General features: G+C 36.2%; 2 protein-coding genes across 4 annotated transcripts in view; both read left to right on the plus strand.

The window, feature by feature from the left end:
• The window catches only part of IPO11 (importin 11), an 82,102-nt gene that overhangs the window by 53,148 nt on the left and 12,644 nt on the right, over positions 1 to 16,310 (plus strand). The gene's annotated exons all lie outside the window — the stretch shown is intronic.
• LRRC70 (leucine rich repeat containing 70) lies at positions 8,552 to 11,505 on the plus strand. Its single transcript, XM_064736277.1, has 2 exons — positions 8,552 to 8,696; positions 9,186 to 11,505. The coding sequence occupies exon 2, from the start codon at positions 9,224 to 9,226 to the stop codon at positions 11,120 to 11,122; it is 1,899 nt and encodes a 632-aa protein (XP_064592347.1). The 5' UTR covers positions 8,552 to 8,696; positions 9,186 to 9,223; the 3' UTR covers positions 11,123 to 11,505.

Here is a 16,310-nt window from a genome sequence, read left to right on the forward strand (position 1 = left end):
TTAGAGGCTTCATTGCTTTTTATATGCATAGAAATTTTTCTTTTTTTTTGATCAGATGGGTAGTCAGGATAACCATCTAGCTAAAGGTGAACCAAGCAGCTGCTTTGAAAGGTTTTTTCCCAGTAAATGTAACAGTATTATGTTGTTTATAAGTATATTTGAAATATTTTTAAGAAGATGTTAGCTAAAATGTAACGTGCTGAACTACATCAGTCTTCATGTGAAGTTTCTGTTAGAGGAAGGAAAAAAATAAATTCCTTTAGATAACCATATTATTTTGAACTATGTTCAGCTGTTCCAGATTTCCTGCTGCAAAAGCCAATTATTTCTGGCAGTCTGTAACTTAATAAAACCTTCTCTAATGACAGCTTTATTTTTCAGTTACCCATATAATTTAAGAAAGCTGCTTCTCAAATAAAAAGTCTCTTTTTAGTGGATGTATTTATGTCAAGGCTATGAAAATTTCACTTATACAATTGATAGACTGCCAAACTTAGCTTCAGACTGAGTGTGTGAAATGGATTCTGTCAATTGATTGTTTCTTTTACTAGAACAATGTGAGTCACTCTGGTTTTGCTGTATCTCAGGGATTATACTACAGATACTTGCTGCATCCTGTCTCTTCAGGCTTCTTGCGCAACTCCATTTGCACAGTTGAAACAAAAAAAAAGTTTTAAATGGAATACGGTATTTAAACAACGTTTGGATTAATATGTTTTCAATGAGTAATGTGTTGTAGTAATTTTTCCTGTTGGAATGCTTCACTAGCCTGACTACATTTTACTTTAGATATCCAAGGTTAGTTCAGGATTTCTCAGCTGCAGAGGCAGAACAGAATTATATCTTATGTGGATGGCTGATAGGGGGTCTTGAGAATGCCAAAGTGAGAGTGAGATTCTTCTCTCAGCTTGCTGCTCTGTGGGTGCCAGGATTGGTACCAGTAGCAAGCTCAGATTTTCAAGGTTCTGCTGAAAGGAAAACAGGCATCTGTGCTGTGTCTAACACTTTCTGAGAATTTCTTTCCTTTTGTCAGTTGTTTTCTCTAGCCTATAGCTGAAGCACTGGTTTATTTTAGAGAGGAGAGGGAGGTAGTAGACAATAACAGTGGGGGGAAAATGAAGATTACATGTATTCTCATTCTTCCCTCAGAGTTGTTTTATGCATAAAATGTTGGGGAAAGTTTTAAACAGTAACCATTTTTATTTTCCGTGTAGTATTAGTTCATGGATTTTAATTGTTTCTCTAGTTTGTGATCAGTTTTATAATTACAAATATGTGGAACTCTAGACTTTCTGCATTTTAGGGGAAGGTGAAAGGTAGACTCCAGCATTATTAATTTAAAACAGTTTGACACAATTTTCTGTTTCAAGAACAACACCTTTGACAGTGTCATGAGTGAAGGATTTTAGAGCAGATAAGACAGGATTCAGTGCAGAGCAGTTGTTCACAGTGGCTCTTGGGCTGACTAGTTTGACTAAGCAGATTATGAAGTGACTAATAGTTAGCCACACTAATTTTCTCATCTAGGCAGTACCATACAGAGATAGACGTAATGGCATGCTTTTGGTATCAACAGTAGTGCTGCATTTTAAGCGTGTGCTTGTCCTTCAGTCTAGCATCCTGTTTATCTTCTCACAGCTGCACATTGCGTTAGTGGTTAGAAATTCACATTAAAAAAAGAACAATAACTGCTACTTTCCTGATTAGTGTGTTGCAGCACCTTTTCACGGAACAGTAATTTCCTGGTATTACTTAGGGCTTTGCCCAAATTAAATGTTATATAATTGTCTGCTTTTGCTATCCAGTTAATGTTAGCTTGTTTTTTGATGTTTGACAAGTACATGCATTGGCAATATTTTCTGTATTTTGTATTCTTACTGCCTGTTTATCACGCATCCATCCATGTGCATTTTCATTAATTTATTAAAAAAATCTTATTATTTCATAAAGTAGGTAGAAGACTTCTGTCTTTAAACTGCTGTGTATAACAGTGGGGACCAATAACATTCAGGCAGGAAGGATGCACTTGTGTAGTGAGTAGCTCCATGTTAAGTACATGAGAAAAGTGTGGATAGACACACAGTAGCTCTAATGGGAATGGCTTCTTGAAAAATATGCAAAGACTTGAAGTTTTTTGGAGGAAATTTTTATTTAAGCTAGAGTGTGACAGCAACCTGGATGAGTAAATTCACAAATGTTGTGATTTTCCTACTGTTATCAGTCATTTGTGCTTGTCTACAACCTTAATGGCTTGTTCATGAACATACAGCTGCAAGAGTACTCTTCCAGGCTGAGTTGAGTTTTATTAGATGTGCCCTTAGTCCCTAAAGTAATGACTAGTGAATATGGTCAGTGGCAGCATTCTACCTCTTATTTGTTGTAGAAAATGTGTGGGCCTCCACCACTATCTAGGGTTCTGCGTTTTGAGCTCTTCAGTATCCTTTGTCATCCTTGTAATTCCTGATGCCAGAGTGGCTAAAATAGTACTATGGCCTCTTCTCCTACCCATATCTATCTATCTGGAAATAATTAGTTTGCTTACTGCAGTATAATGTCAATGTTACAGTGTTTTGGAATGTCCTTCTCTGGAGATATTGAAAGCTTTTAATGATTTATTTAGCAAAGTAGTTATCTTTTTTATTCCTACAGTTGTATTTTAGTGGAATGCAACACTGAAAAATGCTAGAGAGTGATAGGAACATTTCTTCTCTACTAAGAAAATGGAAACAGATTTTGGGAGGATTATAGTGTCAATGATCAGCTTTGTTTGGGATGGTGCCTGACTGTACCCACAGGCAGCATTTGACACCATGTTGAAAGCTAAGCACTCCCCTTCTGCAAGTGAATGTTATTTCCATGTGTGTCACTCTTGGCAGTGGGAGATTGCCATGTTTACTTTTACTCAGTGCTTTCCAAAACAGGCCACAAATTGTGGTCCTTGAGGATAGGCTTATTTTTGGTGGAACTACCTGTGTAGAGTGGTACCATTCTGAAGTAGAGGAGACTTTACTCAGCTTAAAATATGAAGTATTTTAATTTATCTTTCTTCATTTTGGTTTCTGGTACACAAGTAGTTTTCGTTTTACCCCTTTGAGTTAAGTATGTTTATGTATTGTGGGGAAGGGGTTAAGAGGTTCCCCAGGTTTCTAGTAATTTGTAAGTGAATGTCTGCTTTTTCTCATTGTGTATCAAGTCTGATATGTCAGCCAGTATGAGTTCTGCCAGTTAGGTAATTGGCATTTTGTGAGTGTAAGCACTTACAGTATGCAATTATAAATCTTCATTAGATTATTATAGAGTTTTGCCTCTGTCATTTGTTAAAATTACTTAGAAATTTTAATTTTCTTCTCAAAAAGTTGTCTATATGTAATGTTAGCTAAATGGTAAGAAAGTGCCTAATAAAATGTCATGCTGTCCTCATGATAGTTATGTCCTCATTTATAAAGTCAGAATTTCTTACATAATTACTTGTACATCCTCCTTTCTTTATAGGGATGATACTCTGATGCTATTTTATCTTCCCCTCCATTTTTTTAATCCCTCTAGTTAAAGGAATGCTCACCCACGCCTCTAATAGACTATTAGCATTTAAAGGAGCTCTTTAAAATACGATTTTGCAGTTGTCATCAGTGTTTGGCCCTGGATTTATTTAGCTTGCCTGACAGGTAACGGTGCAATTTTAATGATAAGAGTGAAAAATGTGGCTTTAGTCTTAGTCTGACTATCAGAGTCTGCATAATTCAGAAGGTTACACAGAGCACTGCCAGTTTCTTTAATTGCATGTCACGTTATGGCATTGGCAAAATGATGCACTCATTAAACTTCCCTTGTTCACAGTCTCCATTAATTTTTCTCCTACACTTGGTAGCTAGTATGGACTGGTCAGGAGCATATTATCTTTTCCCCTAGGACGCTTAAGCCTTGATTTCAAGGAAAAATGTACCAAGTGATAGCAAGAAATTGTCATTAATTGCATCTAAACTGCTGCAAAAAAAATAACCTACAGTCATAAGGGTTTGGTTGCTGCTGCTATCTTGATTTTGTTTATGGCCTATATAAAATATTTCAGAAGTCTTTCCTAAAACTATTCTAATTAGATTTACCCTAAAATTTAAGATTTTAATGATATAAAAGCAAAAGATAACAGACTAACTAGCTTCCTTCAAACTCTTTGCAATGTATGGTTTACATGTTTGCAAATTAGATACTGAATAAGTAGTGACTGAAGTATAGCATATTACTAAAAATGTGTAAATATCACAAGATTGTAACAAAAGTTAAAAAAAAAATGTCCCAAACCCAAAACATAGATTTACAGCTGTTTTTGCACCTGTGTGTGTTGGAGCCATTTTGGTATGTCTGCTTATCTGTCTGTGCTATACTCTGTGAAATTTGAGACTGCCAGAGAGTAGCTGAGATTTTTCAGTGACTTTCTTTAACAGTGCCAGACTACTATGATGAGATACCAAAAGTGATAAACACCACAACCCATGTCACTACAGGACCTTCTGCAAATAAGTACTGTCTTGAAAAATTATGTTTCATATTCAAATAATTAATGAGAAAGTGAGTGTTTAAAACAAAACATCAGGTTTTGATATTAAAAAAAATGCCCAAGTATAAAGGAAGCTTGTATTTTTAAGAAATAGCTATTATATTTTGTGTGTGAGTATTCTCTGTAGTAGTTGTTAGGAACTGTTGATATTTTCTCTGTTGAGTATTTGGAGCTATCAGTTGTTAATGCCAATTGTATGCCCATCCTGTCTCCTAAACTAGCAGGCAGAGTGTGGTTTTGGAATTGAATTTAGTTTTGATTAAATTTCTAGAAATTGAAATTTGGGAAATTAATTTGAGTTCTTTGAACTGCATTCATATAGAGTACATTAATGCTTTTATAGCTTGAGCAGAATTGCTAAATATTGCAGTGAAAAGTAAAGGCTAAAGCTGTAGTGTTATTATCAGTATATCACATCTGTGTGTTATGTTCATGGCCACCCTTTTTTATATTACTGTTTTGTTCACAAACTTGGTGGTTGCTCCATAGAAGATTTAAATTTCTGAATAAAGAGAATAAACTACTTTCTCTAAGTAAGCTTTTAGTTTCATGAGAGCTTTCTGTGATATTATTTTACTGGAGTCTAAGGTCAAATTAGGTTTATGGAATGGAAACTTATTTTCATATCCTCAATGGGAAAAATAATTTTGTTGTTTTTACGCTGTGGAAGAGAGAAATTTTCAGTAAATGCAGCAGCAAGTCAGGAATCTTATTGAAACAGAAGCATCAAATCCTAGAAGGAATCTGCAATATTTGAAACTATCAGAAATGTTTTGGTAAACTAGATAATGAGAAAAACAGAAAAGTGTTTCGGGGCCTGATAAGTTAATAAGGTGTCAACAGTTCACCTGCCTACTAGATGTTAACTAAATGTTGATGTCTGTGCTACCTAAGCAGTAGTTTAGTTTCTGAATTTCTTTGATTTGGGGTCATATCTAGAGATGATGTGGTCAGAAGGAAGTAGGGATTTGAAAAAATAAAGCTGTACAATAGCCTACTTGTGGAGAATAAAAGTATAAGGAAGGAAGCCCTGCAACAGCAGATGGTTGCTAAATACATAATGGGACAGCAATAAATAGTTTCACTCAAATAAGCTTAAAAGAATAATTACAGTGCTAAAATTATTTGTCCTCGTTTGTGGGCTTTAACAGAATTTTGTAGTAATTATAAGAATGAAATCCCTTCTCAAAAATTCACTTTTGACCCTGGTTTTGAACTTCTTGCATGTTTTCTGTTGTATGTAAGTGGGATTTGGATGACTACTTTGTGCCACCTAATATTCATTATATTGGCATTAATGTAACATGGGTGAAGTGCTTGTATGTTCTTTCAGTTACTTTGACCTGTCATTTTATGCCCAGTTTGACAAATTGCTGTTACTCAGGCTTCATGCTTGTATTTACAAGGAGTCATAGTTGAACTAGATTTTAATGTTAAAAAGCCAATAGCTTTCAATATTAGTATATTAAGATGAAATTCACTTGTGGGTTCAAAAATAATTTTCTGTTACCATGTGAAGCTGTATTCAGGTAAAAACCTAGTAATGCTCTCTCTGCAGAAGAAAATTTGCAGTGAATGAAATATGAGAGCAGCCTAAGCTTGTTAGTGTTTCCTGGGGTTTTTTGTACAGTTTTCAAATAGTAATGGATTTTATTTCTAAGTATAAGCCTCTTTGACTAATGCTCATCCAAGTTACGTATGTGTCCCACCTAGCCTTTTTTATGGTTTTCCCCAAAATGGTATCAGTTATGTGGCACATAATTTTGCATCTTGTTCTTAACAGATACTGCTTTCAGATACTTTAATGATATGTAGTATTAATGAAATAATAACTCTAATATACATTGCAATCAGATCTGCAGGCAGTGCAGGCTGCAGTATTGACAAAGTATAAAGCCGGACTTCTCTAGATTTCATAGTGCAGAATGGAAGGAGACATGACCTGGATTAAGATTTTTTTCCCCTGTTTTGGGCATGGGATTCAATTATCAGAAGAGTCCTTAGTGTGGTCAGAACCACAGTGGAGCTAGGGTTCAAGCAAAAGTTTTGTGAATATTCATAAGGTACTTTCAGTGCAAGACGACAGACATTTAGCCAATTAGTTACTGGTCATCAGCTTTCTTTAATCTGGCCACTGCTCTAAATTTTCACGCTATCTGATATACCGTAGAGCTTCATTAATTGTTTTAGTTTTTCAAAATGCGTTGCTTCTGACATTTTCAAAAAGAGAGCTCTATGAACATTTGCCTTTAAAAACCTTTTTTAAAATTTTACTTACTTTTTGTAGCTATAAAGGGTTGTTTCATATAGCAGATCTTGGAAGAATAATTTTTTTTGTCTGGGTTTTTTTTATACATATAGATTTCAATATAAAGGGACTATAGGCAGTGAAGTCTAGGTAGAACATAATTTCCTGTTTGAAGTCACTTTGCATTCTTTGCCTGTCTCTGATTTTCCCCTCATCTGACTCTATTGATAATCCTTTTCCTTTACGCTTACTGTTCTGTCCCCCACATCCAGGGTGCTTCACCATTGTTCCTGTGGACTGTATGGTGTTTTCCCTTTAAGTAAATGACATGACATTTTATTTGAGTTTTCTCATTATGTCAACAATTATGTTAAATACTGTGAAAAAATGTGTGAAAATAAATATTCAAATCTAAGGAAGAATTAGTTTTCTTATTGATCTATTGGTCTCAGAAAAAAAGAAACAAATGTATTTCTAATTCTGGGTTGTAACTAATACAGGCTTTGTCTAAAATGACCCATGGACCAATTTTACTTATTTTATTTCTTATTTTAGACCATGTATTTGGAAGAAAGCTTCTTCAAAAGCATGTCTTTGTCCATTCTGCTTCCCTTTCTCATCTGTGTCCTGCATTTCAGATTGGATTATATAGACAAAGACATTTGGGTTACATTTCACCCCTTATGTGAACTCAGGCTTCCTGTGTGAGATCACTGTAGCGGAAGGGACTTGATTATCCTGCTGCTGTGCCTCTTTTTTGGCTGTGGCTACTGATGGGCTTTGTCATCTTTCTTTTGCTGAGCAGAAGGTCTCGTTGCAGTAAAATAATGGAGTTTTAGTTATGTTGCTATTTGTAGGCTTAATCTCCCCTTTCCCCCTTTGATGACTGATGTGACTGAGCTTTGCAAGTGTTTCTTGACTGTGATGGATAAACTGAGGGTGTAATCTCTGGTCTTTAAGCAGAGGGATGTTTATAGCTCATGTAGTCTTTTTCTGCACAGGGGACACTGCAGGAAATGAAAGCTGTGCATGAAAGGTGTGGCTTTCAGAACCGGAAACCATCTCATAGTCCTCTGTGGATAAATTTGGTTTTAAAAGGCTGGCCTAAAGTGAGACTTTACAGAGTGCTTGGGTCAGGTCAGAAATACAAGTACATAGCAGCTTAGTGCCACATCATGTGAGTCTCATATCCTGGGATTTCATAGGTTTCCATGGGATTGCTGGCAGATTGTACCTTGTCAGAGGGTAGGAGACACTGGGCTCTTCCCTTCAGAGTGTTTCTTTTCCCTCTTGTCCAGGCCACTGGAATGTCTGTGCATGTGGCGGCAGTTTGGTTCTGTATACAGGGAACAGTGTAAGTGTTGCTACAAATTTAATAAAGCTTTTCAGATTCTGGCTGAAAGATAAGGGAGTTACAGGTAATGCAATAGTGCTGTTACAAATAGTTGTGCTTTATTCTGAAAGTTAGACTTAAGATAATACTCTTTTAAGCTCTCCTTAAGTCAGTGGACTTAAAAAAAAAAAGGCAAAACAGAAAAAGAACAAAAAAAAAATCCCCAAACAACAAAACCCAGCAGTTACAGACTAAGATAGTTCTTGGTTTTCTAGAAACAAATCATTGAGATTTCCTTTCTAACAATACTTTTGAAGCACAGATAAAATGGCTTCCTGTCCCAGGGTTTCCTGTATCCATGGCAACCTGACTTCAGGCACTTCTTTCCTAGTTTCCTGAGCAAACTGTTGCAAACCCTGGGGCAAAAATGTCAGAGTTGTAGTACACAGCAATACTGCCTTTACCAAGGTTTCCCAGATGAGTGTAGTTGGTCAGTTTATAACATAATCTAGCGGATTGCAAACAGCAAAATAACGGAAATAATGAACTTCAGATTTGGGGTAAGGAAATGCTTCTATTTCTTTTAAATGTGACTCAGCTTTATAAAAGTAAAATTCAAATTGTAAGTGATCTGCCAGTAAAATGTAACTTATTTACAGTTGGCATTTTTACTTGAATGCTTTTGAAACATTTCTTAGTGATGGTTAGCTATAAGAAGTAGAGAATGTATAGTATTTTTAAATTAATAGAAGCTGTTATTTTGGCAGCTTAGATACTTTTATGCTACAGCCAATTGAATATTTTCTGGCTAAGTTACCAGTATATTTATGTAATTATGCATTTACTTTGAAAAATCTTTGCAGTGAAGTCCAGTTAGTAAGTTGGAGTTCTAAACTCCTTTGGCATGAAAGAATAATATGTAAAATACCAATTTTGAGAGTAATGCTAATATTTTTAAGACTGTACACATAGATCCAATTAATTATTAATATATATAATAAATATATTTGAATTAATAATATTTATATACTTCTTTTTATCTCTAATAGTGAAGTCAGAGAGGACTAAGAAGGCCAAAGACAGGGATATGTGTGTTCTGCAAAGTTCTTCATCCTGCCCAGGAGCATTCCTGTATATATTTAATTGTTTTCTTTGGTTGCTGCTCCAGAAGGAGGCTTTTGGCTGTCCATCTGCTTGTCAGCTCTGCACAGGGAGACAAGTTAGCTGTCGTAATGCAGGGCTTTCGCGCATCCCTTGGAACCTTCCTAAAACAACAATTCTTGTTTACCTCAGTGGGAATAATATATCACATGTCACTCCAAATGATCTAAGAGGCTTTCTGAAGCTTGCTGCACTCCACATGGATAATTCCAGTATTTTGTATGTGCACCCAAAAGCTTTTGTGGAACTCCCCAAACTGTGCTACTTGCATCTAAATAGCAATCATATTAAACGCCTGGATCCAGGAATCTTTGAAGGCCTTTCCAATCTTCATTGTTTATATCTTCAGAATAACCAAATAGCTTTTCTTCCCAGAGGATTATTTAGTGATCTTCTTTCTGTTAGATATTTAACACTTCAAAGAAATCGTCTCAGTGTCCTTGGAAGTGGGACTTTCTGGGGAATGATAAGTCTCCAAACACTAAACCTAGCAAATAATAAGATTTCACGGATATCAGATGCAGCATTTCATCATCTTGAAAATCTTACGTATTTGTTTCTTGAAGGTAACAACTTACCACTTGTGCCATCAAATGCCATTGGAAGGCTCAAAAATCTTGAAAGACTTTCTTTGTCTCACAATCCCATTGGATCAATTCAGTCTTTTGCATTTAAGGGACTTAATAAGCTTAAATATCTGTCTTTGAAAAATGTCAAGCTAAAATGTGTTGCTGTAAATGGATTTTTTGGATTAAACAACCTTAGCCAGCTAATCTTAAGTTATAATGATTTAGAAACTATAAATTCCAGCACTTTTACCTTATTGACCAATTTAATGTATCTACAGCTAGACAGAAATAGAATAGGCAGTATTGGCAATGGTACCTTTGAAAAAATGGGGCGGTCACTTAAAGTACTCAATTTAGCATTTAATAATATCACAGAGTTACAACCTGAAGTCCTCAAGCCCTTAGTATCTCTAACTCATCTGCAGGTATATTCTAATCCTTGGAACTGCAGCTGCAAAATGCTTGCATTACTTAATTGGCTAGCATCATCTTCTGTTTCTGCAAAAATCCACTGTCAGCATCCTCAGAGTATGCGTGGTAGACCTTTGCATTATATGAAATGGGCTTGGTTTTCAAACTGCATTGGCCCCACTGCCAGCCTGGGCTCTGCCCCAAGTCTGGGATCTGTCGTGGTGCGTCACAGCGCTACCACTCTGCTGATGGCCTGGCATAAAGGGAGCAGGCACAACACATTGGAGCAATTTGTCACTGCAGAAACTAAGTATATTGGTTTCTGGGAGGGAACTGCAGCTACATCTTCTACCCCATTGCCTTATCAGGAACATGCTGTTGAAGTGCCATCACAGGCAGCTACAGTGTTATCAACGTTACCAGTGCAAATTCCAGCAAAAATTATACCTACTAATGGAAATGTAGAAGAAGAATGGTTGTTTACAACAGATCCTTCTCCTGTATCAGTAAAAACAACCCAGATTTGTACAAAACAGGTTGAAAAGCTGAATCAAGCTTTTGATATTTTACTAGCCTTTTTCATTCTGGCTTGTGCTGTTATCCTGTTCTTAACCTGTAAAATTATTCAGTTTAGGCAAAAACTAAAGGTGCTGGAAAACTCAGGGGAAAAGAGTATAGAATATTATGGCTTTTATCAGCCTGGCAGATACAACATAACTGACTCAGTGCAGTCTCTAACTCGGAAATCAGTGGAACATTCAGAACTGGACCAAATAAGGCTGCTCAAGCGAACAGTATCAGAAAGTCAGGCACAGGTCATCTTGTTCGAACATTCATCATTGTAATTTATCTCATTTGATTTGGTGTTAACTGTGATATGAAAGGCCAAGAAATCAAGAGCTCAATTCTGTACAAATACATCTACGAATTAAAATCAACTGCTTAATAGAACTGTGGAAAATAGCACAATTTGGGTTCTGCATCCACATTTGCTTACTGAATGTTTTGAAATTTATTGATTATTTCATTATATGTCATTTTAGTCTAACATGGATAAGTTTATTAACCTAGGTCCCTGTTTGTAGTAGTTTTTCACTTATGCTCAAGTATACATGTAGTATAAAGTACAGTTTAATTTATTTTGCCATACTTAATGATGTAAGTTCCTATAGAAATTCCATAGCTATTGTGCAGCAAGCAAAACATCAGTTCTTAGTAGGATCACGAAGCCAAGAAATCTTGGGGAATCAGAAAAGAGTGTTTCATGTGTTTATTGTAATAGAGTTTATACTCTTCCTCTATTAAATAAAGCACAGGGGAAAACCCTCCACATTTACAGTTAGCATGTTCAAATTCTTGAGTAAGAGAAAAATTTCAAACTATACATATTCTATCTATAGCATATTGTAATATACAAAGTGTGTTCAGTCTGTATAATGTATATATTAAAGTGATTTTTATTAGTGTGTATCTATATGGTTTTATGAAATACCCTAAATTGGAGTTAGGAAAACCAAAATGCTGTTGAATTTTACCAAAGTGTGATGACCAAATTTATTATGTCTAAAGTAATAGAGCTGGTTAATTATCGTCAATAACAGATCATCATCTATGTCATCTATGTAGTAATATTTCCTAGGGACTTTTTAGCTAGATAAGAGGTACAAATTGAAGAAATACACTACACTGTAAGTATGTAATGCTAAATTAATGGCTGAAAACATTTACATATTGGTTTTTATTTGAAGGTGTCATGTCAAGATATGTATTCTTAGTTAAAGCTTCATCTTCAAAATAGGGATATTTTCTTTTATAGTTTGCATATAACTTTTTATTTCTATTTCAAATGTTAGTGTTATGTTGTTGTCAGGGCATGTCTAGTATGCTGTAGCTTTATTTTCAACCTGAATGTCTGCAATTTTTGTTTTTCTGTTAATTCAATAATTCCAATTTTTTTTCTGGAATTAAATGTCATAAAACTATGTGCTAAATAGTCCGATGTTGTAAAATCTACTTATTTTTGTAGATGCTGTTTTTCTTGTACAGGCTGTGCCCTAGAGATTTTGGCCACGTTTATAAGTTACACAGTTTACAGCTAGACCATTTTCCTCAAGGAAAAGTGGGGAACAATGCTTTTATAGACTTTCCTCTGTGGTGTTGATTTAAATTGTGTAGAAGCATATTGCTGTTCCAGGCTCCAGCCTGGAGCCTGTTGCATTCTCCAGCTGAGCCAGAGCTGCCCTCAGCATTCTTGTTCTCTCTCCTCTCTTTCCTGCTGCTGTAACTCTGGGCTGTGCAGATCCCAGTCATCCTGTTTGTCCATCTGCAGTTCTTTTCCAGCAGGGGAAAAAAAATCTATTTTCTACTACCAGGACATATAGAAATCTTGACTGCACTGAGTGGGTGTGAAAGTGCAAGTATGACTTCATTATTGTTTGTTATTAGTGTAATGAAATAATATTGTATTTGTGTGTAGTTTATTGTGTCATAGATCAAATACTTCTAGGGAACACACAATTCAGCTTCTTGGACAAAAGCTTAAACTGTTTAGTATTGCTTGAGTAGAAACTATTTTTTAAAATGATTTTCTAACTTAGGATCAGATGTTAAATATAATGGACAAATGCTTTTAGGAAGGGAAAACTCTGGCTGTAATTTATGCACCTTTTTCCAAAGGCTCATCCACTGCAGTCTCTTTCTCTTCAACTCATTTTTGTTACCTTCTGTCTCTCCTACATAATTTGTTGTGATAAATATTAATTTTGTTTTCACTTAGTAACAACTGCACAATCAATGATTGCACGTAGTAGGTTCTGCAATTTTATGTGCTATATTTTTAAATTTTTAATTTTATGTGAACGCCTTCAGAAATAGTGGACTTCAAATGCAGTAGAAACTAGTTAAGTTTCTCTTGCTAGAAATGCTGCTATGCCTTTTTTACAGAGGAGTTTTGGTAATTCACAAAGGTTAAAAACTGAAAAAACCTAATTCTCAATTCTCAAATCTGGCATAGAGCAGCTCTGTTATTTTAGGCTCTGATTTCCACAGCTGCTCTTTGCAGAAAGGCATGAGAGCTTCTCTCTGTAGGTGCATCTTTTTCACTGACAAGCTGCTGTGGGAGTTGTTTGCCAGGTATGCCTCTCACCATCTGTAGTGGGGGAACATGAAAGGAAACTGGTGTCACAGCTGTTTGTGCAGCAGAGAGTTAGAGCCACTGAAAGCCATCCTTTGGAGTGGAGATATCCTCGAATTACCAGCTTGCTGACACAGGGATTAGACTGACAAGGCACTGAGAGATTTATTATGCAGTTGTGAGGGAAAGGCCTTTCTTTAGCAGCCAGTATCTTTTGTATTTAAATGTTCACTTGAGGAAGCCAACTCTTTAATTGCACACATGTGGTTCATATGTCAATTAAAATCACTAGGGAGTTATTAGAAGCCTTAGTGAAATCTGCCCTCGTGAAGCAAAGTGGTGCTTCATGAAGATCAGGTTTATGGTCAGCCATAGGACTCCCCTGGCAATACTGTCTTAGCTGCTACTTCACTGCTTTAGGAGCTCCCTAGAACTGTGCTGCTCCTAAGGGTGGGTGTGTGTGTGTGTGTAATAATCATTTAGGTCACTTACAGTATGTGCCGAGTAATCTCTGCTTGTCCCACTCCACCTCTTTCCTTGGCTAAAGAGATAAGAAAAAAGAATTTAACTTGCTCAATATGTAAACTAGTAAAGATATGAAATCAAACTCTTCTTGGTGTTTGCATCATCCTGGTGAATGTAGAAAAGCAGAAAATGTTTTCTCTTCTTTTATCTCTGAAAAAGTCTTTTCTCATGCAGATTTTTTTCTCATTCTCTGAGGGACATGCAAAGTAGATATGGGATCCATTTTATTTAAGCACCACTAAAAATATGTCAGGACATGTTTTAACATGATGACAGACTTTTGTCTCCAGTAGTTTGCTATGTAAGTGAAGTAAAAATTAGGAATTTTCACATAAAACCTCAGGATAATAAATTGTACATAGAGCCGTGTGCATTAGAAATTAAAACAGAATGAAAAAACCAAGCAAAGTATGTTTTTTATTTTCAGAATAGATGGGATCTGTTCTGTCCTTTGCAAAGCCGTTATTCTTTTATTTAAAAGCTTATGCAAACTTCTGTTTTGAAGTTTTGAGATTGTTCTTATGGAAGCTGCCCTGAATGCTAAATTTGTTTTCTGTTGGTGAGGTGAATTTTATTAACAGGCAGCATAAAATATCCATTCTGTAATAAAAAAAAAAGTAGTGCCTATATCTTTGAAACTGGATTATGAAGTGTTTTAGTCCCAATTGTGAGCCTTTTACTTTTGCTGCATACCAAAACATTTTTTGTGCCAATAATTTAGGAAGACTGGGTAGATATAAAAGTAGTTGTAGCCTGATGGTTTTGTTTGTTGCATTGCTAATCTGGATTGTATGCAATTCAATGGGGGAACTGCTTAAATGGTGCCTTCCTCCAGGTTTAAGATTTTAGTATGAAACATATTAACTGCTCTGTTCTGAAAATTCATCTAAATGCAGCATTTGTCTTCTTTGTATCCACTCATGAATTTTCTAATTATTTCTTTAAATAAGTAGGCTAATTTTAGTCTCTTTGAAAAGGTATTACTTTGAGTGACATGGCATGCTTTCTTATCTATGAAAATAAGGCCTGATGCATTTTATATTGCCACTGAACTTTGAGGTTTCTTTTTTTAAAGCGTGAGTCTGTAGTATCTTTATTTTTCACCAGCATGTGTCTTGTGTTCTAGGAATAGTCACAGTGTTTAATGGCTCCATACTTGGTAAATATTCCAGTGGGTCTTTGGTAGAAAGAAACTGTATGTCACATTTAAAGGGGAGAAAAAAGCAAAGAAAAGGAATTGTATTTACTGAAAGCTGCAAGTAAATTACATTTTGAAAGGTGCTCTACGTTCTTTTTTTTCCTTAAAAAAACCCAAAAACACTCTCATGAATCTTACACTAAAGAAGTGAAGTACTATTTCTCATTTATGTCTTAAAGTAGGAATATTCTTTCCAAGAAATCAGTGATTTCCTTATGAGCTTTTGTGGTAACTATCAAGAGCAATATTTTTGCTGCTCTGTGCTGATGAGACCATGGCTGGAGTGCTGCATCCTGCTCTGGGCCTTAATGTAAGAAGGACCTGATACTCCAGGAGCAAGTCCAGGGACCACGAGGTTGATGAGAGGAGTGGAACGCTCTCCTATGAAGACAGGCTGAGAAAGTTGTGGTTGTTCAGCCTGGAGAAGAGAATGTCGTGTGGAGACCTGACTTCAAACTTCCAGTCTCTGAAAGGGCCTGCAAGGGAGCCAGAGAGGGACTGTTCGTCAGAAACTGTAGTGATAGGACAAGGGGGAATGACTTAAAAGTGAGAGTAGGTTTTGATTAGATTTTAGGGAGAAATTCCTTACTGTGAGGGTCATGAAGCACTGAGCTGCCCAGAGAAGCTGTGGATGCTCCCTCCCTGAAAGTGTTTGAGGCCAGGTTGGATGGGGCTTTGAGCAGCCTGGTCCATTGGAAGGTGACCTGCCTATGGCAGCAAGAGTCAGAACTAGGTGACCTCACTTTCAACCCAGTCCATTCTGGGATTCGTGCAACTTGGAAGGAAGAAATAATACAGATATTGGACAGCATCCTGTATTTTTTAATAGAACAGTGTTACTTCTCCAGGGCTCGAAGTGTTCACATTTTTCTCCATTGAATGCTTCCTATCTACTATTGATGTGAATCTGAGGGCAGCTTGTTGGGGAATACTAGCCTTACTCATGTTGGAAAATATTAACTGGTTTAGGCATATTCTTAGAGATGTGTTTCAAAAACAAGGATGAGGCAAAAGAGTCTTAATGGAGGTGTGCTAGGCAGGACCTTTGACTTGGTGAAGAAACCTGCTCTGTCTCAGAGGGCTCATTGTGCAGGTGACTGAGGCACTCTTGACTTTCTCAGCTGTGCTGTGAGGTCAGTAGGTGGTTTGCTTGCTGTCTGCAGAACCTAACAGATTG

Source organism: Zonotrichia leucophrys, chromosome Z, assembly GCF_028769735.1.
Source record: "Zonotrichia leucophrys gambelii isolate GWCS_2022_RI chromosome Z, RI_Zleu_2.0, whole genome shotgun sequence".
Lineage (NCBI taxonomy): Eukaryota > Metazoa > Chordata > Aves > Passeriformes > Passerellidae > Zonotrichia > Zonotrichia leucophrys.

Excerpts from the sequence above, each read along its gene's own strand:
- LRRC70 (XM_064736277.1), top strand. The coding sequence starts at position 9,224 with ATGTGTGTTCTGCAAAGTTCTTCATCCTGCCCAGGAGCATTCCTGTAT.